At 43.1% G+C, this 25838-nt stretch overlaps 1 protein-coding gene across 1 annotated transcript in view; it reads right to left on the minus strand.

Annotated features, from left to right (window-relative positions):
- Positions 1-375: 375 nt before the first annotated feature.
- Positions 376-25838, minus strand: part of LOC116381117 (sorting nexin-29-like) — a gene marked incomplete at its 5' end in the record, with an annotated part of 39275 nt that continues 13812 nt past the window's right edge. Inside the window, 3 exons of the mRNA XM_031842961.1 lie at positions 376-1675; positions 7403-7542; positions 20383-20523. Of these exons, the coding sequence (XP_031698821.1) occupies positions 1549-1675; positions 7403-7542; positions 20383-20523 (408 nt within the window). The remainder of the gene's footprint in view (positions 1676-7402; positions 7543-20382; positions 20524-25838) is intronic.

A 25838-nucleotide genomic window follows, 5' to 3' on the forward strand; every position in this document is an offset into this window, starting at 1 on the left:
AACACAAATAATGTGAAAAAATACATGTGGATTTTCATTGATACAGGTGATTAAATGTCTTTTTCCGTGACTTTAGCCAACAGTGTCATATAAAGTTGGCCTTTAATTTAAATAAAGTTTAGCCTCTTATTTAGTATACCTTAAGGCCTTTACACACAGAGGGTTTGATAAATAGATAACAGAAAAAACGTGAAATACTTATGCCTTATTGTGAACGTGAGTAGTGGATCTGGTCTGCCTTTGTCGAGGTTGAAAAGAGTAATAAAGTTTGCCGTCTTGGTTCGGACTACCGAGCCTCAGGATTGTTGTTAAAATCCTCATAAATACGCAACTGACCTCAACCGCACAGTGTGATTGGTTGACGCCTTTGTTCACGATGCGAAAGCTGAGAAAAATCAACCTTGTTCAGAAAAAAAAAAAAAAAAGAAAAACGCACCGCTTTTTCGACGCGTAATGTTGTATGAAAATAACAGTTCAAAAAATTAATTTAAGTGCAAATTAATTGCACAGAAAAAAAACCACCCTCGGTGTGTAAAAGCTTTTACTCTGAAGTAAACAGTGGCTGGAATTTTGTTGAATTTGGAATTTTGGATTATTTTTCCATCGTTATATTAGGGTTATTCTTTGCCTCTTTTAGTCAGTAATAGTTAAGTGAGTTGTAACAACTAAGTACTTATTTAAAGATAATGGGAGAACATCAATAGCTCTGGGGGGTCTTGCTTTTTCAGATAGTGAATTATAAGATTCACCCCCCCCTCCCAACCCTAATAACTTTTGTACAGTCCCAAATAGATTTTGTTTTTTATCAGGTGTGTTAACCCAAATCCATTCACATGCTCTTTATGTAGAATTTAAAAGATGCTTTTCATAACCACTGCATCCCCGGTCACATTAAGATGTGTTTTTCTGCAGATCTTCCATTAGCCATAATGATAATAATATAACAGAAGTAGGAAAAAGGAATGCCCACTGCCTTGTGGTCCACAGCAGAGAATGTGAATCATCATCTAAAATGTAATGGCACTATAATGCTGACACATTAGCTGAAAAGCAAAATTCATTTCCCCAGATAATACTTAAATCCACACCCTCCGCTCCGTTCCCAGAGCAGGAAAGCAGCTACAAAACACTGTTGGCACTGTGACCAAGAAACACCGTCACTACAAAACTGAGCGGAGTAAGAAAAAAAAAAACACCTCTCCATCGTCTCATTGTGTTTGAGATTAGAGAGAGCAGTCCAGGACAGTTCCTGTGCAGTTTGCAGAGAGTCTTTTTGTGTCTCAGTGAGGTAAGAGGTGCTGTATGATTGGGTTCACTGCTAGGCCGCCTCAGGCGAGTCGTTTGTCCTTTACTCAGCCCGGCGATGCACAGACACATTTACATTTCTCCTAGACACGTCTCCAAACCTCCACTGAGGCTCTGAAGGTCCGTCAGACACCCCTAATGTCCTCACACACTGTAAGCCTGTGTGTCACAGTCCAAGGAGGTCCTCCTCGGCCTACAGAGTGAGAGACTATTAGTTCAGCGGCTCTTGGGAGGGGGGGGGGGTTAAAGGTCGCCACTCTGGGGTTCAGGTCTGGTTTCCTGGTTGCGGCTGCGGCCCAGTCTGGGGAAGCGGGATGACGTTTTGGACCGGGGCGTCTTGGACCCGCCGTCGTTGGCCTGGGGTGTGTCTCTGAATGAGAGAAGACAGCAAGAAGGAGAAGAAAGGAGCCATGGGCTTTAGATGAACATCTGGCAAAGATTATTACACAGTTTATTATTCAAACAAACCACTGGTGCTGCATCTGGAGACTTAAATGCATCATTTCCCTTCTGCCAGAGGACCTTCTCTCGGAAAACCGAACATTTGTCAGAGCAGCAAATAGAGAAGCTTTCATGCACCGAATAAGCTGAATATAAATTATTCTGCATTAAACGTGCATAAAGCTAATGTTAGCTCCATGAGTTGGTTGAAAATGCTGTCTTTGGTTTTGGCTTTATGTAGTTTTTGTGATATTGTGCTCTTGTATTGTAGTGCTGATTAGTCTTCAGGGGAGGGACTTGGCAAACAATTTTTTCAACATCTAAAATCAATCAATCGACTTTAGTCACATGCGATCGCATACTGTTCCAGTGATCCCGCCAGTTTCCTCATTACTACTCCCCTCTCCACCAGCAGCCAGTCTTCGTGACACGAGAAATCGAATTACAGTCATCTCTGATTGCACGATGATGTCAAGGCCTCTTATTACTCAGGAGGATATAATCTCGGCCGCTTAATGACATCATTGCCCCAGTTACCCTGACGACCATGTGAACCCCTGATCCCCGAGTCTCATCCGGTAACAACAAGGAGGAACGAGAGGCACTTGTTGGGGGGAAAAGCCTGCAGTTCAATGCTTTCTTGTTGCGTTTCTTCTGAAGCTTTCATCTCCAAAACGGCGACCTCTGAGCTGCTGCTTGTGACGAAGCAGTGATTGGGTTAATAGAAGCGGTGGGTTCAAGTGCTTCTTTGACAAAAGGGATTTTGAATTTTCATTAAAAACAACGAAGAGGCAGAAGGCATTTCCCCGTCGATGTCCAACCGGCCTCTTCAATGACGCATCCCAGCTGCTAGCGCTGTGATTAAGGTTATCTGGGACATCTGGGTGGTCCTGGAGTTTGATTCCCACAAGAACACCACAAGCTATAAATAAATGCACTCATGGTGAGGCTGATAGTGTCACCGCGGGCCATATGCTTGTATGTGAGGCAGCAGGGGCTAAAAAAAATTTAAAAAAGCAGCACAGTAAAAGGGCGGAGAGGCTCTGTCATGTTCAAATAGGCTGAGCTATGGAAGAGACCGGCCTGAAAGCACAGATTCAAACTTAAGTATGTCTGCCTTAACTGTCCCGATCAAACAGCTCCGGGGGGGACCAGATAATATGGGACCAGCCTGAGCTTTGCTAATAAGGTGAACATTATTCTGTTTTCCTCTGGCACTGAATGCACATTCATCAGTGGCACAAGTACCACTCTCCGCCGCGCCAGGCAAGCTCAATGAGGAGTGCAGTCACACATTTTGAACTTGACCAAGGTTGGCCAAAAAGCGATGCAATGGGGAGTTATATCAGCAAAAAATGGTACTAAATTGGGGGCAGCGTGCGGAGTCGAAACCACAAGCCGTCTCATTTATTCATATCAAACTGGGCAAAGGGGCTAAATGTGCTAAATTAATTAGGCTTATACCTTTTCTTTTCTCCAGCTCTCAGCATGTGCTTGTCCCCCATTTGGACAGGATATTGACTTGTGCAGGATAATAACTTTTCCAGGCACCGTTGGAATATTAATAATTTGACCGCAGAGGTGCATAATTAGGATAAAGAGGTACACAAACCCAAGCATGCATCAAATTGATTGTCTAACAGCAAAAGGCGGGGGTGTGGTGATTAGTTGTCTGAATAATAAATGATTCCCAGTACATTTCCTTTCACACACACACACACACACACACACACACACCTCAAGCAAAACCATCGTGCACGTGCACAGGCAGACATACATGAATTGTCACAAAACAAAAAAAGGTCACATCCTCATTCTGAAGTCGAACTGCACGACCATGAGGCGATGGTCTACACCATTTTTCTCCGAGGCAGCGGGTCAATAAGGCCAGAGCCCAGCCGGAGAGTGTGTACTTTGTGCTCTGAGTAAACCGTTGCGGTCGAGCTGCATACTAAGTGGTGGCAAATCTGGGGAGAGGTGTGACCAAGTCGCTGTTGCAGACAAGTGAGGGAAAAATTGCAGCGCTCAAGGCCAAGTGAGCGCGTCGCAGAGGCACAAAGAGATCCGTGCCCAACATGAACGCTGCTGTACAGGCCTGTTACATTTATAGAAACTTGGTCCACATATTAGTGTTACAAAGGTGAGTTAGTGGTGACCTATGGGCGGTCAGTAAAAACAACACTCGGAGTCTACAGACATGCTTGCAGCTCTGCGATTTCAAGCTCCCGGGAGCGCTTATTTGATCCACTGAAAACACAAGATGTCATCCACTCTTTATCTTTATAGCTCCTCAGTCACCTGGTAACATTCACAGTGAAAGTGAACAATCTGAGGAAGCATATCTTATGTTTAGTCCATTAATGTCCATAAACAGCGGAATTAGGGCCGTGGAAATGAACATTTTGCTGAATTTACCATGTTCATACACCGCCTATATTGGCAACGGGCCTTGATCTGTTTGTGCTGCATCATATCTGAGACTTGGCCACTATTTGAGAATTGACAGTGTGCAGTGTTTTCCTAATTTGGATGAGACATGGTTGTTGCATAATCAAGCAAAGTACGGTTTCTATTTGGGGCCAAACAGCGTTCTCGCTTACCTCTGCATCTTCTCCGTGTTCCTTCCCGCCCCCCTCATCAAGTTAATGACCAGACTAATCAGGCTTTCATCCCTCACTGAAGATGTTAGACCAGCGCAGGTTTCATCATGTTAAACCATTAAACACCATGACAACACCGGCAGGCCTCAGCGCAGCATCAGCGACAAACTACAGAGCACTGTATGCCTGTATACACACACACACACACACACACACACACACACACACACACACGAGCCAAAAATATCATGGTATGCTGATCGGTGTTGATTCGATGTCGGCTGCGATTCCATTGCGTCGTGGTCGTGAGAAATCCAGTGGCGGCACAGATCACAGCGGGCCCAGAGAAACCTGCACATGCAAGTAAAAGTCCTGAACCATCAACTTTACTCCATGCGATGCTCAAGATAGTGCTGTGCAAACGTGTTAACGTGATGTACTGGTTGTTTCTCTGCTGCGTCAACTTCACTTTTATGCTAATCATTCCTGGGGTGACTTCTTGGGTCACACAGCCAAAGATTGTTGACCCATAACATCAGCTGTTTACGCCACCAAGTAGACCAAGAAGCAGGCACTGACAGTCACAAACGCGTGCAGTAACTGGGTAAGAGCAGATGAACGTATGAGTGAAGACGTATTAAACTCTGAATAACAACATTTCAGCGTAGGAAGAAAGTAATGGATGTGGCTTGACAGGGTAATATTTCACGACGAGCAACAGAAAGGTTTCCATTTCGGCTCAGAGACATGAGGAGAGAGAGGATTATTGAGCCTCTCAGGGCAGATAACTAGATAATGAACAGTCTGTGCTTTGGAGGTTTATGTTGTACGACTGCCTTTAGAGACTTACCTCACAATGTGTCTTTATCTCTGCGTGGTTTGGGTAGAAAGATGGAACCAGTAACCATAATATCTCCATAACTACATTGATGGTTGACGCAATGTTCTATTACACAGACTTGTGATTTTTGTGTTTCAGGAACGTCATCCTGTGTGCTAGGATATGAACGCACACGACAATCAGACAAGGCTGATTCACTTTACTGTCAGGAGAAGAGATGTGGCTAAGCTGGCTACCGACACGGTCAGCGGCTGTATGAACGTTACAGTTAAAGCTACGAACAGTTACAGTTACTCTCGTTTCCCTTCTCGACGTACAATTCAGTCAGAGCAGCTGTCAGTCATGACGTCACATCCTCTTTTTATAGCGTAAGATAACTAATTAAAACCAAACGTGTCAGAAATAATTAACACTTGAACACCGATCAGCATGATAAGAACTACCTAAAATGACAGAAACCATCTCGGGAAAAAAATGTTTACGTGCGCTTTGATATTTTTAGTTTGGCCCACGTTATATTAAGGGGGCGGGGTTTATGACCTGTACTGCAGCATGCCGCCAGAGGAAGGTATTTTGGCTTCACCTTCATGTCGCCCATCTTTATATGGACTGAGACGTAACTCATTCATTGGACAGTTTTAGTGATGTCATCCTGCACCATCAGTGTTACATGAACCCGCAGAGACGATCTCATTCCAGTGACTGAGAGCCAACTCAACTCCTGTACGTCAAAGTACAATACTGCTACTAGTACAATGTTGAGGTACTTGTACTTTACTTTAGAAATCCATTTCCTGCCATCTACTCCACTACACTAATCTGACATCTTAAGTGACTCGTTACTTTACAGATTCAAATTATTATCAGAAAATACTGTGTGTGCTATTTAATCTAGACCAGGTAGGAATAGACACAGAAGTAATAGATAGTACACACAGAGCAGTACGCCTCTGTTTCACTTATTTTCCTCCTGATGTATCTGGGAAAATGTGCACATCTGTTACCATGGTTACCAAATGATCTCGGATAATTCTGCGATCCTCGGAGATCGCTGGACAGGTCTCACAATAAGCAGCTGGATTTAGCAGTTTATCCATGGTATCCAATATGAAATCACACATCTACTTCCACACAGAAACGTGGTCGGTCTGCATTGCTCACATACCACGGAGTCTGATCCAGAACCAGAGTCTGATCCAGAACCAGACTGAGACCCGTTTCAAGTGGTCTCGTTCAGTCCTCAACCCGGGGACACTTAGACTGCACTCTTCTCCTTTATCTACGAATAAAAACGCGTGCCGTGATTATTATTTGTTATAAAGGCCATCATCTCATAAGAGCTCTACACATAGTGGCTTTTAGCAAAGGCCACAAGGTGGAGAGTCCACGACTATGTCAACTATGTTGTTGTTGTTGCCTGAACCCGATGACTCAGATGTCTCCAGAGAGGAAATGACATTCCAGTCGGTCGGTGTCACGCCAGCTGACTGATCGCAGTGAGTGGAAACCGATGTGAATTTTGACAGGAAATGACTGCAACATCTCATTTTCAGACGGAGCCTGGTCGGGAGGTGGGTAGCCAGGGCATCGTGCACTTTCACACTTGCTGGATCTGAGTGTGTGTGAATGTGTGTGTGAGAGAACAAACACACTTGTGTAAGTGTGTGAGTGTAAAACACGGGGAAACGCTGAAGTTTGTTTACAAGGGATTTGGCATCGTCAGTGACATTAATCCTCCCTGTTTGTATCCGGTAACAACTACTGCCACAAACAGCCGTGGCAGCTAATTCTGTCAGAACATCTTGTAGATTAAATTGGTAAAAAGCATTCAAAGTATCGTCCAAAAAAGCTGATGTTTTCCCTTTTAGATGTCACGTGAGCAAACAGTGGGATTTCTGCGAAGATTAGACGCAGCTCTACATTTTTAAAGAGGTATATTATTTGAGTTGTTTTGGACAAAACACAACTCCAACCACCATCCAATGCTATGAATATTTAAAGAAAGTTACAGAGATACACACATTCCCTGATTTATTTCCTTGACTGTTCCTGTTTGGATTCTTTCACAGACAGAAGACCTCCACCTGCTAACAGGTGCTGGCATCCTTCTCCTGAATCTCTCTCTCTCTCTCTCTCTCTCGCACACACACGTCTCCACATGCTCACATAAAAGGGTAAGAACCTGTATCGAACATGCCCGTGTGTGTCCACTTACAGACAGAAAGGCAGCAGAGACAGCAGGGTCTCTTTGGTGGGGCGGGCTGTGAACCCTGGCAGCGTCTGGATCAGTTTGTTCATCACCGTGCGAAGGTAGCCCTGCAGCTGCTTCCTCCTCTCCTCCACAAACTTGGCATCCTGCAGAGAGAGAGAGAGAAAGAGAGAGAGAGAGAGACACACACAGAGAGAGAGAGAGAGAGACACACAGAGAGAGACAGAGAGAGAGAGAGAGAGAGAGAGAGACAGAGACAGAGAGAGAACGAGTTAGTTACAGATACAAAGGTGCTTGGAAAAGCTGAGGTTAAAGCTGCAACATGAAACGTTATTCATCACACCAACATAATACATTAGTTTTAATTCCAACAAAGGATTACATGACTACGTGTAAAGGGGTCGCTCGTAGTGATGAACCAACACAGAATTATCAACCGATTCTGCGGTCCCCCTCAGATTTACGGAGCTTTAAACTAATCGTTTTGGTTTTTATGGCCCACAGCTTCACTGTTTTACCGTAGCGCTCCCACTAGTGATGTTTTCAGATGCAACAGGCAGCTGTTTCCAGCAAAAGAGCTCTTGAAATCACAAAGGGAGGAAGGTGGATCTTAAGAACACATGCTGTCTTAAGGGAACATGTTGCTTACGAGACTATGTCAAATTTAGTCTGTTTAAATTAGATTTGATTTGGGCAGTTGTGAACGCAGTAATCGCATTCTGGGGCGGACCAAAACACCGCGCTATGGGTTCGCTAGGAATCGGACCGAGACCTCCTCTCGCCAGCGGTCTCTGATTGCAGTGGGAACATAATCTGACCCTATCACTATGGCTTGTTAAAGCCCCCTTAATGACCTGTGGCTCTGTGACTCTGGAGTAGTTATGTCTTGTCGCTGTGCAGGATCAAATCTTGAACAGGTGTCCTGTGTGATTTGTCCCTCTGAGCTTTCCTTCCATCAGTACAAATACTGTATATTTGCAGCTAGGCACAACTAATGCTGATAATGACCAGGCCTCCACATACCATATCTCCCTTAACAAGCAATGCTCCACACCTTTACCTTAATATTTGTGTTTATTTTGTGATTAGGTTGCTGATGTTGAAGAACAATTAGGCACGGTCAAATGAGCATTCACACTTCTTTCACACAGCGACTCTGAAGGCAGAGAGCCACATGGCCGATGTTAGCTCGGCTCAGAACAAAGCCTGGGCACCGCTCTGGTGCTTGGGACTGGAACAAACAGCCATGGAACTGTAGGAGGCCAACATTTCCTGTTTCTCTTTTGCTCTACAATCCCAACACCCAAGTGAACGCAATTGTCTTAAAATACAAATTTGTTTTTGCTGTACAAGAAGCCCTGGTACCACACAGCACGGATAACAAAAGGCTGATGTCGGTTCAAATTCATTAATCAACGAGTGCAATTATGAAACAACTGCTTGTTCATGAATTGTTAACATCTGGTGCCCATGGGGGGGTTTCAACAAGTTACCCGCTATATTCCCAGGAGCAGAGACATTTCACCTGCACGCCCAGCTTGTGACAAAAAAATACGATACAATTGCAAAGATAATACAATCTATAACAATCAAAAAATGAGATAAATACAACAACACACATTATTTAAAAAAAGCAAACAGTAGTCATTGAGAAGTAGAATAGAAGAAGAGTCTGCAATATTGCATTTGGAGCCCTTTAGTTTTTTGTTTTAATTTTGTAAATTAAAAATGTACCGGTATTAGTATTTACTCTAACTCTCACAATCCAGAAGAAAATCTTTAAAAAATTAATTAAAAAAGCAATTTTTCAACTGTTAAATGAGTCAGTAGTTTGACCTTTTCATGTTTATTTCATTACTCGGGGAGACTCTGATGCACTATTAACACGTCTTTTTCTGAATACATGAATTCAATTACCGCAAAAGATTTTTTTTTTGTCGCTGTCAAAACAAATGGGAAACAACCACAGAGTGTAATGCATGAGGAATGTCAGGCTTTTCTCCCAGCTCGACACAGATCTAACCACCACAACCAATCAATGGCAAGAATTCTGGCTCTGCTCCACCCATGAGCCCCGCAGAGCTTTATCTTAAGGTATCAAAATAAGTGCTAAATAATAAAATAATAATTATGACTCATAGTTTTGGTTGAATTTGATTGGTGTCAAAGAACAAGAAAAACAAACAACTCTCTGAGCGTTATAAGCCGACCACATAAGTGTGACCTCGCTCATCTCTAAAAAAAATAAATGAAAGACGACAGTCAACATCTGATGTGATTCGTTGAGTCACTGACTGCGTGTGCATCGCTGCGTATCCAAACAAAGCTGTGTACAACAACAGGTGGAAAATGTGGTGAGACGATTTTCACCACCTCCACAGGATGCACAGCGACTGTACGGACACACATCAGCTGCATATTCCTGGTGCAGTTTGATCACATTTTTCCCACTGCGAACCAACCAGAAAGTTGGTAGATGACAGGCAGTGCAGTGGCCAGAGAGAACTTTCAAAAACGGAGAGTAGATAAGAGGTTCACTGTCGCCCCAAGTAGTGGATAAGCGCGGATCACTAAACTCTGCTCCGTGCCGGGTAAAATGCGCGCAGTAGGACTGGGTAAATGTGATGTGTCAGATTAGGATGTGCGTGCCAGCGTAGGTTTCATGCCGTGTCAACACGATGAGGGACTCCCCTGGCTGCTTTCATGGATGTCGGAGCAGCGAAAAACACTAATGGACATCATGACGGACTCATCCTCTTGTGGAGACGGAAGAGAGGGAAGGCTGAAGAGGCCAGGTGCTGTCTCTTGTGTGCAGAGAGGAGCGAGAAGGCAGAACAGAAACTGCTGTGGCATACTGATGCAGGTACAAGGCTGATTCTGTCCTCTCACATCTGTCTGCGCACATCAAGCTATCTCGACACTGCTCCTTCCTGGTCCCCACCCCCCCCACCGTCTCTTCCTTTCCACACCGCTATACTGATATGACATGAAGCCTAAATCAGTCTATTATTATTCATCATATGGGAAAGGACATGCATCAGCAGCACATACAAAACATGAAGGTGAGCGAGGCCTATTTCTGTCTTCTACAGGAGCGACACAGAAGCTGTGTGAAGGCAGTTAACTACACATTTGGGCTGTGTCCTTACTCTGACTTGATGGAAAAATGGCTGCCAGACGAGAGGAGAGAGAGCGAGCAGCGGGATTGTGACAAATCCATGAGTTGTGGTGCAAAATTGATATATTTAATGTGAGCAGGGCAGCACAAACAGCCACATTTATTAAGGTTATTCCCTCCACATTGGCAAGGGCAGCCCATAATGCTTTAGTACAGCATCCTTATTCCTCACCTTTCACAATAAAAGCCCTAGACCGCTGCATCACTGCGTACCAGAGGGAAGTTAAATTCACTCAGAGCATTTCTCAACAAAATAGCTTACAATATGTATTTATGACAAAAATTGATGTCAGTATTTATTATGGATGGTCCACCAATACAGAATCTGTGTTTTTCAGGTATTATGTAGGTTTTATGGCAAACCTTTTTAACCCTGTTTCTGTAGTTTATACAGTCTGCCTCTGAAGGGCACACTAGATGGTTTATGGACCATTTCTTGTGTCCTCACCTCTAGATGTCATTCACGTCATGGATTCTAATTGTCAAGATAATACGTTTCTATAAACATGCTTATCAGCAGCGTATGGGGCGATATGGCGTCATGACATGGTCATGCAACGGTAGAACGAGAAACTGGATGTATAATGTACACACACACACACACACACACACACACACACACACACACACACACACACACACACACACACACACACACACACACACACACCTCAATGTCACTTTCCAGAGAGAAGAGATGGGCAGGAGAGGGGAGACGTCAATGGAAGAAAAGTGTAAATTAGTCACATATGCGCCGGGGTCTTCACAACTGCTCAGTGAATTTGCTGCCAGCTTTACGCCTTTCAGTTCTGGGGAAGGGAACAAAAACAAATCCCAAAAGCACGTCTGAAGAACTAAATGTTGCCTGGCAACAAAAAAACATATTCAGAACTGAACAGAAAATCGATGCTTTTGACCAAGACTTTGATCCTGCTTGAAAAGTGTGGAATAACTGTGTTTTACAATGATTTGTATTCCCGTTGTGGCTTTTTTGGCTGTATTTCTTTCCAGAGACTGAGACAGGAGGGATGCAAGGACGCCATGTAATGGAAGTCTCACGCCAGATTTGCTGGTTGCATAATAAGCTGCTGTCTTGGCTAATTCAGACACTGATAATGAGCAGACTGAGAACTCATTTTGTCTAAGGATTTACCGTATGTGAATCAGGCCCTTAGTGTCTGGCATATTTTCTGGAAACAAAAAGTTTCTGAGCTTCACATATGCAAAAAAAAAGGGACATCAACCTGAGTGTTGATTTGAGCCTGCAGCACACTTGACTTAAAGAAGAGTGCACAGCATTGGGACACGCTCGGGACAAAACAAGGTCAACACGTTCCACCAAGTCAGCCCACGCCGGGCCGCAGCGAGGCTGAACGGGCTGTTCTCTGAACATGCACCAAACCGTGGGTCCGGGCCATGCATAAAACATCACAGGCACTTCAGGAACGCTCATGCAAGACCTCCACAATGTCTCTTTGACATAATTAAAAGTAAAACATGTATATTGCATAATATGTGAACACAACATACTAGCACTGGTTAATAATTCACTTTGTAGTTTCTGATTAATTAATCAGGGCAGCCTTGGCACTCTTCTCCTTGTCTGTGCAGATGGGGCGACTGCCGAGGGCAAACGGTAGTTGTGTAAGCGCCACTTCTTCTGTTATGACTACCGTTCAGGACTTTTATGTAATGCTACCGGAATTATTCTCATTGCCATTGATTTCCCACTGTTTTCATCTTGCCTATACTCTCTCCCTGTGTAAATGTCATCCTCCTTATGTAGGTTTTTCTGTGTAGACTTCAGTATTACATCGTTGTTAATGAGTTGGCATATGATTGGCTGATGATCACGTGCTCTCCAGCTTTGAAGTGGACGAGGTGAATCGTTCCATTGTGTGCCATCCGAATGCTAGGAAGGGGTCTTGCCGAGCCTCTGTAGGACCCGACTTAAAAGGACCCGTCCTTCCCCCGGAAGCATCAAGTGTCAACCAACGGGAACAACCGGAGATTCCAGGAAGTTAGTGCTCAGAGCCTAGAAACTGTTTGGCACACATGCCCGTCGAAAATGGCAAACTTGACGTTTTTACACTTCAGTTTTTGTACAGATTAAACAAACTAAATAAAATGTGTTACTTAGGGCTCTTGATGTGGAGGTGGGCTTTCTTACCAGGTTAGCAGTTGCGCCCTTTGTTACAAGCTAAGCTAACCAACTGCTGGGAAGAAATCAGAGTCGTATTGATCTTGTGTCATCTAACTTTCTGCCAGAAGGCAAATACGCAAATTTCCCCAAAGGTGGAACTTCTGCTTTAAAAATATTTATCATTTTATTCCCCTCTGAGCAAACCCAAACTAATATAAAGCAATGTGAAGAACATCTTCATAAACTGTGGTATCAACAGCGACTGAAAGCTAATTCAGAGCCTGAAGTCAACAGTGAAATTTTACGAGGTGGTCGGCTTCAGTGACCAAGACCACAGCGATACAGCTTAGCGGCTTGACACATCCCATTAGTCTGCAACTGTTGATGTGAAGACTTGAGAAAATCAAAGTCGATCTTCCCCACAGTCGCATACGACTGCTCACTAAACACGGACGTGCTGATTGAGAGAGTTATCTCAAGTGTCTGACGAAACAGATCCCCAAAAGACTCTTTCCCGCTGCGTCTCTCTTTTAATCCGTCGCTCCTGGGAAAAGAAAACCACGTCGTCTCCATTTGCGGCCTTGAGAGAACAAAGAGAGAGAGATAAAAGCCCAAAATGAAGCTATTTGTTTGGGAGCCTGAGGCGGATGAGTGACTTCAAGGAGCAGGAGGGGAGACAGTGACACAAGTGGGCGAATGAGAGAAATTGGTGTTGGAAAAAAAAAAAAAAAAAAAAGACTCGCAAGGGCCTTTGGGCACAAGTCATAAAATCTGGACGAGGTGCGGCCAGTGAGAAACGTTGATAGCTGGACTCTGGGGTCTGACGACAACATGTCTTTGATGTAATCATTGTGGCCCCTCTGTCTCAGCGTTCGCATCAGGAGGGATTTGACAGGCACGACTTGGGAACATTTAGCCTGTATGCCTGGCCAGGCCCCTGACAAATCAGCTGGTTAAGAGCTGTCGCAGCCAGAGTGTGTGCATCTGTATCTCTCTTTTTGTGTGTGTGTGTGTGTGTGTGTGTGTGCGCGCGCGCGCGTGTTTAACATCATCCGTATTGTTGGGTCACACAGCTGGACGGTCTCTCCCAAAGCCCTCGGAGACACAGAGAGGGAGAGTCTCGTTAGCGGGACCAAATAGGACACAGATGCACAAATGAGTCAACGAGGCAAAGTCTTGGTGGCGACGAGGCCTCGCGGGGGCCACAGCTGCCACCGTCAGGGGTCAACGGCCACCGGCTGATGAGACATGAGCCAATTTCTAAATGAAATGAATCAAAACGAGGAGTCACTCAACAGTATTCACATGACTGCTCCTTAAATAGCGATGGGTGAAGGTGTCCCGTCTCAAATGTCAACTAAGGGTTCTGTGTACACACACACATGATCTATCATCTATAGATCATTGTGAGAGCATTGTGCGTAACATACTGCTAAAAAACAATACAGACATTGGCACACATATCTATTATATATTAGTCTCTTCAGGTGTAACATGTGATTCAAGCAGAGGGTGCAGGAGTTAAGCCCACATTCGGTTAACACTTCTAACCCTGTTGCACTATTGATGGGTCCTGACACCACACGACGCAGAAGATTAGCTGAACGGTCCAATCACAGGGCACCGGCATGCAAGCTGCCTGAGAAGTCAGTGAAGTGTTATAGCATAGATAATCTCACAAATGCGTGTGTGTAAGTTACCTGCTTTACATGTGATGCGTGTGTGACGTTTTTCCGTCAGATTTCTACTGACATAAATCCACAGCAGGGCAGAACTGCAGCTGTGTTTCCCTCTGAGCTGTCGATCATTCGGGGAAGTGTGGACGTGATGATGAAACCGACTGTCCTTGTCATGTAATAGAGTAAGTGAGGTGTGTTTGTGCACGCATTTCCTCTACTGCCTGATCTCCACTGGCAAGTTGGCATGTTTCATCCTTTGCAGGGAGAACCACAGCGGAGCAGATATTCACGGTGCTGCCGTTAAAAGGCTTTTGATGGTCTCTCCCTCTCGCTTCACTCCTGACATTAACATTTCTCCATCATTCGCCACGCATCACAGCGAGAGGCCCTGTGTCTGTATCAAAATCAGCTTTGGGTGTGCAACACTGTCGCGAAAGTGTCACTTTGTAACGGAAGAAAGCGGGAAAGAGGACTTAAAGACCGATTGTAGCAAAAACAGGGAGACGGAGATGAGAAAAAACTAAACAAATACACGTAAACAGACAGAGAAGGACTGGTTACTCAGTTATTACTCCTTTAAAAAGTAATAATTATTACTTTTACTTTGGTAGTTAGATAATAATTTTACATCATTATTATAATCCTCTGAACAAAATCTGCACAGAAAATAACCTTTAATGCGGATTAAGCAGGAAAGTCAGTGAATCTGTCTGCAGCGACCTATGAATGAATGTGTACAGATCTGCATCTGCATCTAACGTCGGGTTGCGTCTCTTTCAAAAAGCTGTTTACGTGTCAACTTTTCGCCCCCAGGCCGTTCGATTCTTTCACTTCCTGCAGATGTTCAAACGAATGGAATGAGTGCCATTTTCGCCTCGACACCTGATTTGGTGTGAATGCAGCTTTAACTGTGGCTTTAAGGGAGTTTATTGGGTTTACAGTAACCCGTTTTATACATAATCCCCCAATTAGGACAATGCAGGACAGAGATTGCTGAAAACTGAATTTCCAGCACTATTATTTGAAACAAGTAAAACAAGCCGACTCAAAACATCAGCATTACTGTGGGAGTAAAATAATCTTGGCACGCTTCATTCCTGCAGCAGCACTGCTCCCCTCCTCACCTTAAGAAGGCTGTTTCCACCGCCGACACTCCAAAGTGCTCCTAGAGAGCCAGAAACAAACACCGACTGGTTTGAAATAACAGGGAAGCTCAACACGGCAGGCCTGCTGATTACCAACAACACCACACGCAAAACAAACACGCCTGAATATACAAAGTACGCACTCCATGCTGCACAGGCTCACTTCTGGGGTATAGAGACATAGTTGTGAACACACACACACACCTCATGCACACCAGCCAATACATTCTCTCTGAAACACACATAATAACTGTCTTTTATGCCGTGCAGCTTCAGCTTTCACAGAGAAATTCCTGTTTTGCAGGCACACACACACACACACACACACACTCGCGCATACTTCACCGATCTGTTATTTATCAAATCTTTGAGCAAAAAAGCCGTCCACCTGCTCCCTCATTTCATTTCAGTCTGGTCCCTAAGGCCTTGAGCCCTGTTTCCTTCAAAACTTCTGCTGCTACAGCAGCTCACATTTGAGAAATTTAAAGAAATTATTACATTTATTTCATTTCACAGCTTGAAGGTCTTCATAACATCCAGTGGTGGGCCGTCAGGGCCTGCAAGGCCTTCTCTGCTGGCCTAAACAGAATCACAAAGTTATAGCTATTTTATAATTTTTCTTAAATACACTACATGTATTATAATTTATAAAAATATTTTTCCCATAATCTTATTTTCTCATTGCACAGCTACTGTGTTCCTCAGTTGCTCTGCTTCCAGTGCAGCTTGTTTTAAGTAGAGCTTTCATCCAATCAGATCTCACCTCTGTGTCTCTAGGTAAGAACAGAGACCCAGGCCTGCAGACTCACAAGTGCATCCATGTGCAGTTTAAGTGAATGGGGACGATATTGTTGATTGTCATAGTCTTCAACCAATCAGATCTTTAGTTTGACATGTTGGGCGTATTCTTTGACGCGTCAGCACCTGCTAGCCGGCCTACAAGTACGTCAGCATTAACGGGCAGCTCAGTTTTAAGGTACAGCACTGCAGTGAGGTGCAGCGTGTGCTGTGATTGGTCAGTGGGCGAGCATGTGACTATTGGAAAACGAAACTTAAGCAGAGGCTTAGTCGGAGTAGTAAGAGTTGAAATTGAAAGATATGGAAGAAATTATTACATTTTTTGCGTTTTGCTTGGTGTAGATGTTTATTTTTTTTACCTAGCTTTGTTTTTTTAATCACTCAATGGCTGAAGGAGGAGAAACGGATTCGTGAGTTGGGATTTAACCATGGGATTAAACTCTTTGTCAACAAAGAAAGGAGGATTGAGTTTGTCTTTAAGTCAACTGCGTTTGTTTTTTTTTACATCTAATATCTGAATGGCCCTCGAGTGTGTAGCAGAATGCATGTTGCTGCAGGTCTGCTGGATTGATTTGTTGCTTTGCTGTCATATGAATATATGTGACTGGTTCTTGTGAGTTTGTTGTTGTCATTGTGTTAATCATATAGATTTGGACTGTATGCATTGTCCGTTAATTACGAAGCATACCATCATGCACGGAGTTATTGTTTGTTAAGCTAGTTTAGCGTAGCCTCCCAGAAGTGCGGTGCCTCAGCTGGTTTTTGTTTTGTTTTTTTTGTTCCGGGTTCAGAGGTCAAAGCCTGTTGTCTCCTACGTGAGCGCAGTCCACCGAAAACATTATATTTCCCACAATTTAAGCTTCTGAATTTTCCAAATGCACTAGTATTATTCAAACGTATTGTTTGGTTCGTAAGCCTCGTACCAAACGGTTTAATACGAATACGTGTATTATTACACCAATAGAAACAAATAACCGTAGCTGTGGCGCCATCATGAGGTTATTAGGTGGTGTTTCAGCTGCAGGACAGCACTGAAGGCCCAGGTATAAAACCCACGGCCCACCACTGATAAAATCCACTAGTTTGTGGTGTTTGAAACTCGTCAACCTCGTCTATACTTTGTTGAAAGTTGCAAAGCTGTAGCGTGCATGGCTGATGTTTAATTAATCTTCAAAATGTTGATCTTGAGACGGTTACTACGTATAGCATATGTGTGTGAGTGTGTGAGTGGAGCAAAGATGTTTTCATTTTTGTCAAGGCAGTACTGATAGTGTCCATGACAAATGTTCTAATTTGAAAACCGTTTGTGCAGCTTATCTCAATCAAATGCAATTTTTGAGATATTTAGAATTTTTTCATAGCCCAATACTTTCAGGTTATTAACGGAGGTCTGCGACTGAAAAACAGCTGGATTAAGACTCTCAGATGAGAGTCAGAGTGGAGTTTTTTTGCCATGCACATAAGATCCAAAAGGGTTCTGACTTAGAAGACATCACATACAGTGCATACAAAGTCGAGCTTATGAGACAACTTTTCCAACACTAGAAGTATAAGGCATGTTCAAGGACACAGATATTGAGCTTAGTTTGACCAGATTTGCGGAATGCAAGCTGCTATTTGCAACACGAGATCATTTCCTCTTGCTCATTTTCACACGTTAAACCAATCATAACAAATACCATACTTGTGACCAAAGCATGAGCATGCAAGAGCCCTGGAAATTTTTGAGCAACAACCCTTTTGTGAGATGCAACATTTGTAAGACCTGCCTCGCAAAAACGCTTCTGTCAAATGGTCTGAATGGTTAAAGAAGTTAAACAAGACGGGGAGAGATTTTAGCTTCTGTCTATATACGGCTGTATATTTTAGGCTTTAGTATCGACCTGGAAGACAAATCAACAGAGAAGCTGGTCTCCACAGTGCAAACGTGACTTGAACATCATCACTGCGGGGACAGTATATTTGTAAAGTAATAGAAACTGTTAATGGAGAGAGTGGGGGAGGAAGAGACCTCAAGAGGCTTATAAATGGATCCACTCAAAACAAAAAGATACATGATGGCAAACAAAGGAAAATGTAATTTGGGTAAAAAAAAAAAGAAAATGAGATGAAAATATATAGAGAACTGCTAATGTGTTATGTATTATGAGAAGAAAACACTGAGTGAATGCAACTGAAATATAAATCAAGACAACAGAAGAAGAAAGGTGTTTGACAACATCTATTATTTACGCCTGTTATGAAGAATGATTGAATTTCCACCGTAACGACATAAACCCTGAAAATCATAAACTGAACCCTTCTGGTTGAAAGTTTCAACACACACACACAACAGCAGCATCACACCCTGAGTACACCTCCACATGAGTGCAGCGAGGTCAGGAGAAAAGAGTCTGGTATTAAGCTACTCTTGATACTTGACAGGAAAGCGTAAAGTGAGTGTTCATGGTGTGTGTGTGTAGGTCTTTTCCAGCAGTGCTCCTGCTTTAAAATGCAGTCAGAGAGCAACAAAACCGGGGGCTGCTTTCTGTACGGTGACGGACGACTTCCTGGAGATGTTGAAAGCCAATAATTCACACAAACCTGCAGCGTAATGGGCTTTCAGAGAGCTTTCCAGCACGCAATGACACAGAGGCCTTTGATAGACACTTGGACTTCCACATGATCCCACACGGTCCTGCAGACCCACAACACACACACAGACAGACACAGACACTCAACCTCCTCTCACAACTGCAGCACCTGCACATTGGCGTTCAGTCCCTTTTCTAGCTGTGAAAGCGCAGTGTCTTTGAAGGTGGGGGAGTCAGACCGGCGTCAAATCCGACCAGCCAGAGAATTGGGGTCAGAACCAAATTATCTCCCAAATGTTGGAGGGAGACGGAGGAGAACAGGATGGAATAGGAGGGAGGAGAGGAGAGGGGTGAGGGGGAGCGATAGATAGAGAGATCTCCTAGTAACTAGACAGGTAAGTGAGCCATGGAGACCTGGAGCAGTGTTTGTTCCCTGTAGATGAAGAGGGAGGTTAGGTGTGTGTGTGTGTGTGTGTGTGTGTCAGGAAAAAAGATCACGAAAGAGCATAAGTGAATAAGTGCTGGCAGCGAAATGGTGCTGGTTAACTCCATCTTTACAGGCCGACATGAATTATTTTTGATAACTGGTCAAAGTCATGTGGGATCGTGTCTTTTATATGAAAAGGGTTGAAACAACCATTCAGTCCCTCTGAAGGGAGAGCTTAGCGAAAATGACTCGGCACAGCGAGTCTGCAGAGCTTTGGCTTTGTCCACATGGGGGCTGTGGTAAGAGCTACACTCTGCATATAAAGAGTTTAGAGGATGGTGTTTTTGTTTTTTAAGCCAATCTAAAACTAAAAAATCTAAAGTTTTAAGTCGTCGCTCAACATTAGCTGAAATGTTAGCATGTCCGGCTAACTAGCTTACCACTGTATTATTACTGTTTTGCATCATTATTCTCTATTTTATTTTGTGCAACAACCCCGACAACGTCTGACGTCACATTGAGCCACTTTTTAAAAGACATGTAGAAGCTTCAAAAGCCACGAGTGGGGTATTTACTGACCTATTTTTTTATGTCTTTGAACAAAACGTTACAATCTCTCGTGTTAACCACAGACCTTATTTCAGTCATCTAACCAAAACCACTGAGACGAGGGAACCTTGCCCGAGACTCGACAAACTAATTGATGTAGCCATCCAGAGCGTAATTAAGACCCATTTATCAAGATTCTCATTTTAAAACGAGGAAGCTGTAAACATTAATAAGACCACCAACTCCTGCAACTAACATTAGCTTAATTAGCTAGCTAGCTAAAGCTAATACAATCTGCAAACAAAATCGATGATTGATGACTAGAAATTATAGTTCTGCTTAAAAAAAAATCAAGGACCCATTATGTTTAATGTTTTACAGATTTTGTGCATAATTATCAAGGAGGTCTTTATGTAATACTGCTCCACAGAAGTGTTGGACACAGTCACAGAGAAAGGTCCACAGTCGGTCACACACAAACAGGCCATGCTCACCTTGTTCCCTATGGCTTTCTTGGGTGGGAAGTTGAAGGTGTCCACCTGTGGAAACTGGGTCCTCAGGTGGTTGTGGAGCTCCCTGAACTCGGTGTAGCGCCTGTACACGTTCCACTCGTTGTCCAGGATCCGGATGTAGACCTGGGGACAGGGAAGACACAACACCATCATCATCATCATATTCAACATCAGCAGCAGCATGTCCTCAAATCATTAATAAAAATGCAACACTATAGAGACAAACTGAAACCCCCTTTGAGAAGCTAACGAAACCAGAACTCATTTATCAAATATTCAAAAGGATAAAAAAAGAAAGAAAACACCAACAGCACGCTGTAGAGCTCTTACTGTGCTTTACAATGAATGAATGAGATGGGTGAAAGAATGACGTCCTCTCATCCTTGTAAATGTGTATTTTCACTTAAATGCTGCAACACACAACAGAGGGGAAAAAAAGTCTGTCTATAGGCGCGACTGTGGTGCCACCATTTCCATGCACCATTAGCTGCTTTATTCAGACTCGCGAAAGATAGAGAGAGCAGACGGAGAAGGAGAGATGAGCCTATTACAAGGAAGAGAGCGAGAGATGGGTCCCATTTTCACAGCAGAAACACAGAACACAGAGACAGGCTTTTGAGAATTCAATTCAAAAAGTGCCCAACAACAAAACATACGGACTAGATTCAGGTGCACACAAACAGAAATTGATTTAAAAATTGACGAAGCTCCTTCATCACCCCCCCCACCAGGAAAATCAAAAAATTACGTAATCAAAAGCCGAGAACGTCTGCGCCATAATGTTGAACTGCAGGTTCCCTTCCTCCTGCTCCGTCATCATCAGCAAGACGTTTCATGCTAAAAGTCAAGACACAAGAGTGGATGTGGTGCAGCCTTTTAGAGGTCTCAGAGAACTTGTTAGTCAAACGCAACTGCTGAAAGTAGGCAAAAGGTTTGAACTTCTCTCTCTCTCTCTCTAACGCTTCAAATACAACACAACACTATAATTGGCTACCGGGAGAGAATGTCTGAAAATAAGTGTTGTTGTTCCCACATTTAGACAAGTATCACATCTGTGCAAACATTTAATGACGAGATATTTCACTGGATCAATGAAATCTCAGAGCCACTAGTGGCATTAGAGGAAACATCAGAGGATCACACAAGTTCTTAGGATGTATCCTCTTGGGACCATGAATTCTTGGGGACAATATGATACGGACCAAAGCAAATATCACGGTTCTTCTGGCTAAACACCTTGATATTGTGACGATATTGGAGGGTTGACTATTGGTGCTTTCACAAAATACTTACACATTTTTTTTATAAATAATCACCAGTAATGTGTATATACAGTAAAGACTAAGTGAGTGAAGGCAAATGATAGAACAGCTAGAAAAAAAGGTAAGTTCAGAGAGTTTCACGAAAAGTGAAACACTGACAAGACAAAACCTTTGCCATGTTACGATATCCAAAATCTAAGACGATATCGAGTCTCATATCCCGAAATGTTGCCCAGCCCTGCTTCATATCATGATTAATATGATAAATAAGGCATTTGGGGCTCAATGTTTGGCTTTAAGGAATTACCCTTCTTAAAAGACATTTAATGTCTTTTAACAGCACAAACATACTATCAGGGACAAACCACATTTAGTGTCCATGTCAACCTCTAAGACACTTTGAACAGACATTGGTGCAAGTGGATAATGACAGGTTTTAGTTTTTTTTTAGTTTTAATTGCAACCGTTCTTTTACCGAGTGCTCTTTTGTCAGCATGCACGCTACTGTGCAGTCTAGGTTACACGGCAAACACAGAGAAGTGTGACATTTTGGACAGCCATTAAGAGCAGAGGAGACCGACAGCTGAGGCTTTGTTAGCCGTCCTAAATGTCTCGCTGACAGACACGTCTAGACGTCGTTAATGTTATAAAAAGATATGTGAAAATAACTCTTCACGGTATAGTTGAATAGAATGATCTGAGGAAGGGCACGTACCGTCATTTAAATGGATATCTGCGCAGTGAGTGGGAGGTGTTTCTAATCATATAACGTGGTATGAAAACTAGGAAGCTCTCTGATGTAAAGCTGAATTAATTGCCCACAGACTTTGAAACCCTCTGATATACAGTCACTTGTTTGCATGAAGAGCAGCAGCTGCCCTGAAAGACGGACCAGAATGCGGTAAACGACAGTGGTGGCTGACGAGATGGGAGCAGACAAGGCTGCTAATGGATGGGACACTTGTCAGCTCAGCACTTTGTGTCTGACCCACAGAAGCACATCTAAGTTTTTACCAACTTCTTTTTTGCAAGTTAAGGGAAGGACTGTGTGTGTGTGTGTGTGTGTGTGTGTGCGCGGACGTTACACCTTCTTACAGCTTAGTGTACGGCTGACTAATCTGGGTCACAATGAATCCCGTATTCAAGACGAACCAAAGAGTCTCTGACTTTATTTTTAAGTTCTCTGTATGACAATTTTCAGATTTTGATAGATGACCAAAAATGTAGGAAAAACAACTCACCAAGCGAGATTGGCATCGACAGGTAGATTTTTTTTGTTTTTCATATATCATCTAGATCGATATGTTATTATTCACAACTTTTGTCCGGCCTTGTCAAAAGTGTTAGAGTGAAAAATAAGCACTGACATATCCATCACCTTCATAATCTCCTAAAAAAAAACATTGGAGAGCCGAATTTCCACACATCCACACCTACATGCTTGCCTCAACCCTTCCGTCACTGTAAAAACATAATAATAATAATAATAATAATATCTCTACATAATCCTTAATGAACATACAGTACAGCCTGCTTCAAAGCGCACGCTATAATGGGTTCAGATATCTATATGTGCTATATGTCGTCTCTTGGCTCTGAATACACATTCGGAGCTGCATAAGCACACATGTGGCGATAGAATCAGTCCCGTGGTGTCTGCAGTGTGTCAGACATCAAATGGCGCCACACAAGTGACGGCGGTATTAGCATAGCGAGCTTAATCCACTTTACACCATCTCATTGGCGTACACACGGCGAACAGCTCTCTCCTTCCCGGACTTATCACAAGTAGTCTTTCATTATCTCAGACTAAAATCTTGGCAACATCCAAATTCAGCATCTTTGAATATTTGAGCAGTGGCGCTTTGATTCCTCCAATAAAAGGCGTCGTCAAACGGGGGCCGGGGCCTCTAATCATGCTTGAGAGGGACCTCGCGGAAAAAGGGTTGATGGGTTTTGGCTGTCGTTGAAAGCTCGACTGTGATGGACACGGTCTTATTGTCTGTATTTAAATGGCTTATGAGAATATCTGAGAAAGCATTATAATACGTTTGATGAAAATATAACCCCAATGAGTCAATACAAGAAGGAAAATCCACCTTTGGTAACCGAAGTGTCAGCAATTTGTGATATAAAGGACGGAGGTTTTTTTTAGTAGTGAAGTGCTGTAATTTAATTCTTTGGTATCCCGACTTTTCACAGCTACCTCAGCTGCAAACTCACTGCACTCAGCTCCGTAGGGAGGGGTTTTTAAGGGGCTAAAATTAAACATGTAAATACAAAGCTAATTAAACGCTCAAATAAATAAATAAATAAATATGTAATTTAATGCTTAATTGCCACCACAAATGAACAAATCACAAATTAAATGACAATAAATGTTAAGTCTATTTGTGCATTTATTGATCTATTTATAATTGTATTTATTTATCTATAAATACTGTCATGTAACTTGCTGCAGCGAAGTAAATAAATCTATTTAAAGCCTCTGATTGGTAAATTAACAGTTTTACAGATCATAAGCCTCGAGGGGGGACAGTCCGTATGCTATTTGATCATTAAATTCACTTCTGATAACTTTTGAGGGGAGAAATCAGCTGCTTTGCACTTGTGTCCATTGAGACTAATGTAGGTGCGGAGAGTTGTCTCCATCTCTCCATGATGGATTCCTCACTCTGTGATGCGGAACATCACTGCAGAAAAAAGGAGGTCTAGGAAGAAGCGCTCACCGTGTTGAGTCTGAGGAGCAGTCTGCACTCTTTGTTTACTGTTGACATTTTAGAAAGCATTCCTGGTGTGCATCAAACTTTCTTCTCTTCACTGGAGAGATGTTTTCAACATTCGAGCAGTTATCCACAGGAATACAACTAAATGGACCCGGGAATACAGGGTACCTCGCCACAAGATGTAGCTGTTAAAATGCATAGAATGTAACGCAATAACATGGGCCTAATGCAAGAACATTTTCATATTGTTATCCTAAATCTCCCAGAATTGAGTGTAGGCCAACTGCACAATAAGCTTTAACAGACGAAAACAAAATGTATTTAGCAGCGCCAGTAGTCATGTTAGAGGACCCGACATATAAATATTAATAATACAGCTGCCAACGACGTGAAGTGGACTTTTGACATCATTTTTTATAGCCCCTAAAAAAAGATCAGAAGTCTTCATGTTATTTAAAACACAGAACTTTTACCTCCCATGTGAATAACTTGTTTGTTCTCTGTTGGGTCTAAAAATATTAACACAGAGCTATTATTATTATTTTATTTTTTAGATGCTCACTTCAGTGAGTTGCACTTATTCCGATAGATCATTACTGACATTTAAGACAGAACGTCACGGAGCGAGAACAGGACCCTCACTGTTAGCCGAGGCTCAATATATACTGTGTGACAAAGAACTGATCAAAACTGGAGCAATGACAAGAGGATGTAAAATAAAATGCCCCAAATGAACAAAAGCAGACATAAATCTGTTCCTCTGTTGCTTTTTATACGTCTTCTCTACGCGTCCTTCCGGTGAGTGATAATTAATTTCAACAATCAATGTCAGGTGTGCTCTCTGTGCTCCCAGCCTGCTTAGATGTGAAAAGGCTAGCATGAGCTCTACTTTATTCGTGAAGACGCCCATTACCAGCAGCGGTAGCTGGTCCGAGGTCTGCTGCACACATACATTCACAATGACGCATGATTTCAAAGTGTAAAGAAGTTCCAGCCTTCATGAGAGGAATCCACATGAAGCCGAGGAGAACAAGCAAAGTGCACACGTACCGAAGCTACATCTCTGTGGCCGTCTCTCAGCACGACAGCTTCCCGAGGAAAAGAGCACTTGCATGCCGTGAAATAACGACAGAAATAAAGATCTGAAACGGGAAGTCTGTGAAGGGATAATTGCAGCCTTGTTCTTTGCTTGACATTTCACTGGATCTTTAGCTTGAGGGTATTCCAACAAGCAGGTGGAATTAGGAGTATTCGTGAGCCACTGCCGAGAATTCACAGAAAGTGCTGATGATAATGATCTCTCTCTCTCTCTCTCTCTCTCTCTCTCTCTCTCTCTCTCTCTCTCTCTCTCTCTCTCTCTCGTATTTCTTTGAAAAGAGCTTGGTTTGTTGTTCCCCCGTCTGACAGGCATGCTAACTGTAGGAGATCCCACTCTGGTGTGCAAACCCAT

This window comes from Anarrhichthys ocellatus, unplaced genomic scaffold (genome assembly GCF_004355925.1).
Source record: "Anarrhichthys ocellatus isolate YVR2014 unplaced genomic scaffold, GSC_Weel_1.0 scaffold4, whole genome shotgun sequence".
In the NCBI taxonomy this organism is placed as follows: Eukaryota; Metazoa; Chordata; class Actinopteri; order Perciformes; family Anarhichadidae; genus Anarrhichthys; species Anarrhichthys ocellatus.